Source organism: Elephantulus edwardii, unplaced genomic scaffold (genome assembly GCF_000299155.1).
Source record: "Elephantulus edwardii isolate Elephantulus edwardi_28Jun2011 unplaced genomic scaffold, EleEdw1.0 scaffold00005, whole genome shotgun sequence".
NCBI classification, from domain to species: domain Eukaryota; kingdom Metazoa; phylum Chordata; class Mammalia; order Macroscelidea; family Macroscelididae; genus Elephantulus; species Elephantulus edwardii.
This window is the reverse complement of record NW_006399755.1, coordinates 15,049,356-15,053,482: the sequence shown is the minus strand read 5'-3', so window position 1 is coordinate 15,053,482 and position 4,127 is coordinate 15,049,356. Positions and strand designations below refer to the sequence as shown.

At 39.3% G+C, this 4,127-nt stretch overlaps 1 protein-coding gene across 1 annotated transcript in view; it reads left to right on the top strand.

Annotated features, from left to right (window-relative positions):
• Positions 1-4,127, top strand: part of LOC102843445 (chromosome unknown open reading frame, human C1orf168) — a 125,405-nt gene that overhangs the window by 58,559 nt on the left and 62,719 nt on the right. The window contains exon 5 of the mRNA XM_006879826.1: positions 2,504-2,604. Within this exon, the coding sequence (XP_006879888.1) occupies positions 2,504-2,604 (101 nt within the window). The remainder of the gene's footprint in view (positions 1-2,503; positions 2,605-4,127) is intronic.

Below are 4,127 nucleotides of genomic sequence, written 5' to 3'. Positions count from 1 at the left end.
TGATTCAGGCCATGGTTTTTCCGATTACTAGCTATACATCTGAGACCTGGACAATGAATAAGGATGACAGAAAAAGAATTGATGCCTTTGAGCTGTGGTGAAGAAGACAGCCAAGAGAATGAACAGATATGCCTTGCAGATGGGGCAGCCAGGGTGCTCAAGAATGATAAGGCTTCACCTCACATACCTTGGACATGTTGCTAGGAGGTGCTATTCCTTGGAGAAGAACATGATGTTGGGAAGGGTGAAGTGTTGGCGAGGGAGAAGACCCTCAACTAAGTTGAGTGATAGGGTGACTGCTGCAATAAGCCATTATATGTCAGGAAGTGTGAGGATGGCACAGGATAAAACAGAGTTCAGATCTTTTGTTCATAGGGTTGCTATGAGTTATGCTACACTTGATAGTACCTACCAACAAGAACAATTTTCCTGTTTACTATGAGGTTGAGACTTGTATAGTTGCAACCTCGTAATACTGAGTCTGTTAAAGTTGAAGGCAAAAGGAGTGGTTGGTATCTTGGTAGGGATGATCAATAAAGGAGAAGAGTGGGCATGTATACACTACTGATTGAGACCCATTAAGGATTATTAGACTACTGGGATTTTAAAAAAATATTTCCTACAGATTCATTGAAGTAATTTTATATTTGACTATAAAACTGTCTGTTGTTTCTAAATTTTCAAAATTATTGGCAGAGAATTGATTGTGAAAAAATTAAATTTATAAACCTAAAATTGTCTCTTTTTTGTTTATTTACCTACTTTTGTTATAAATTTAATCTGAGTGAAAGTGTGCAAAGCAGACTGGTTTTTCCTTCTACCATTCATATGCTTTTCCCCTTCAACCATTCATACACACTCATTTTGCTTCTCAACATAAATAGCAACACACCATGTAATTGCGCTTTCCCCACATCTTCCCTGGAATTCTTATTTGCATTAATCCTTCTACTCCTTCCTGCTTTCAAGGCTTTTTTTCCTTGGACAAATGCTACTTTTTAAAAAACATTAAATAGTTGGTTATTCTAAGTTGTGAGTGCCTCCTTAGCGTTACTGGTAACCTTACAGGCCTGTTATCTATTGTTTGGCTGAAAATTGAGCCAAGGGTGTAAGGGTTTTTTTAAATTCAAAGGGTGAGTAGCATCTGTAGTCTTGGAGATTGCCTGCTTATCGTGTGTGTGTGTGTGTGTGTGTGTGTGTGTGTGTGTGTGTGTGTGTCTGTGCTACTAACATAAAGGTCAGTGGTTTGACGCAGAGGATTGCTGTGAATAGGAATTGACTTGATAGCTATGAAGAGTTTTGGGGATGATTTTATATCTATTCCTTCATTTTCTTCATCAGTATTATTTATGGTGATGAGGATGGCACAGGATAGAAGTCAGATCTGTTGTTCATGGTATCGCTAAGAGTTCTGCTTCACTCAATGAATGGCACCTAATAGCAACAATATTAATAAACTATTCTTAGTTTTCTCTGATTCTTTTCAGTCCCACTGTCATAACCAGATAGCAAGCGTTCCCTCTCTATTCTCAGAGAGCAGGCAGATATTTTTGAAAATATATTCACAGTGAGTTGTGATTCTGGACTTCATGTTGACAGATTAATTATATTGTTCTATTTCTATGAAGCCAATGATTCAGATTTACCTTTCAACGGAGACATGAAAACCTCAGTCCCCAGTCATTGATGACTTTATCTGTTTCTCAAATCCCTTATAGTTCCTTGCTTCAGTTCTCACAACTTTGTGGTTTTCTTCTTTGTGTCTGGGACATGAGGATTTCACTTGATTTATGTCTGGGACTAAGGTGTACCTAATCTAGGCCATGGTATTCACAATTGCTTGCTATGCATTAGAAAGCTGGACAATGAATGGTGACAGAAGAAGAATCAATGTCTTTGATTTGTGTGGCTGGAGAAGAGTCTAGAACATACCATGGACTGCCAAGAAAAGAAATCCGTCTGCCTTGGAGAGGGTGAAACCAAGTTTCTCCTTGGAGGCTAGGAGTTTGCAGCTCTGCCTCACATACTTTGGGCATGTAGCCAAGAGGGACCAATCCTGAGAGAAGGACAGAATGCTTAGAAGGGTGGAGGGACAGCACAGGAGAGGAAAAACACAGATGAGTTGGATTGACACAGTAACTGTGGCAATGGGGATTGGTGTGTCTGGATTAGTGCAACTGGCTCAGGACAAGGCAGGATTCAGAGCTGCTCTGCATAGGGTCACTATGGGTCACAGGTGATTTGACGACACATAAAAACAATAACAGCAGCATTTCTGGGTAAGCTGTGTATTCCTTGTATAATTCTTTACATTGTTTGGTTTTATCAAGAATTCCTATGCATTTAAAGTAGAACTGGTATCTTTCCATATCTGCTTAATTCAACATGTTGACCAGACATTTATATTACCTTCTTTAATGGAGAAAAATGCAAGAAGTCTTTAAATGTGTTTAAAGAAGTGGGGTTTTTTTGGAAGTAACTTTTTATTTTCCATGTTTCTCAGTACTGAATTTGAAGAACCACATAATTATGAAGCAACAATTTCATATCCGAGACACTCTGGCAACTCCATTAACCTGTGCACCGCAGAAGAAATTGCTGATTGTAAGTGTGGTAAGCCAATTAATATCGTAAGCTTGTGTGGAATTAAAATGTGTCAAATCCCCCCACTCCCTTTAGCTGAGGTTAAGAATGCACAGCCACGCTACTATGCCATCTTATTATTTTATTTTCTCTTTAGTCTCTTAAGGAAATAAATAAATTTAATTTGGTATCAGTGCTACCTCATGGTTCCTGTTGCAGCCTTCTTTCAACCACGTCTTTTATCTCTGGAAACAATTTGTTTAGATTCTTTACATTTGGTAAATATGTGGTGAGGTAAATCAAGATGCAGCTTTTCCTTTTCCTTCCTTCTTCTCCCATAGAAATTTCATCTCTCCTTTTGTTATCTCTCTTCAAGTCTCTGGTTATTCAGTGAATGAGGAGTGAGATAACAGACCACAATCATTAGGCACTGAGGTTCAGAATATAGAAGAGCTCAGGATCTTTTTTGATGAATCTGACTACTGGTTCAGAGCCGAGTCTTTCTGTCCCTGATGTTTCTGACAAAGCTCAAGCCTTTCTGTGTAGAAAGAGTCCCTTATAGAAAAAAGGTGAAGAAACAGATTCAGAGCATTTCTACAAATGTCTTTTCTTTTGTTTGCCTAAAAGCCAGACAGCCCTTCTCAAAGGGCATATGTATTAGTGATGGACTATACACTAATATTTATAGAGGCTACTTGACGTGTCATGACGCTGTTTTAGTTTGTTGCTGATATAGTGGTTTTTAGACAAGAAACTGAAGGTAAAATAAATACGGAGTTACACCAAGTCATGTACAAAACACTTCAAAGCAATCATGTTTTAAGCTAACAGACTTGGACAAAAAAGTTTGGAGATTTTAAAAAGTCTTTCTTCGGCCAAATATGAGAACCAACAACCTGTGCCCACCTCGCACTGATACCAACAAATACTGAGTAGAGATCCCTGATGCTCAGCTTCATTCACCCTTGTACCAGCTCCTCTGTGAGATGACATTAGCAAAGCTTGACTAAGGAGCTGAGCCTTTCATACATGTGGGGAGTAATGAAAGCTCACCGGTAGAGCAAACGTGGGCTTTTACTACCACCCCAGAGTAATGAAATACTTCCTTCTTGGGGTTGTATCAAAAGACAGCTAATGGTACTTTCACAATAGCCATGGATGATAAGATCCTCTCCCCTCTGTGGTATCTGTCGTGGCTATATGAGAAACAGTCACAGGGCACTCCTAATCCTCCTAGTCTGGGTAGCATTGGAAGAAACCTCCTGGGGAGTCAGAACTCTCAAAATTCTCAGAAGTAACAAGGGTTCCCTCTTTCCTTCAGATGTCAGTGGATAGTTCATGGAAAACCTAGAATTCTACATCATCTGGTAGTAACTTTGTAAATAAATCAGAGTAATATAAAAACCAGTGGTTTCTGGTTCTGCACCAGCAGCCAGAAAATTAAAAGATGTATTGTGATGGGAAAGTCTGTGATTAGGGACCTCTCCAAAGTACTGAAGATCAACGGTGTCTCTCTGGAGACTAAGGTGCGCCTGACACAGGCC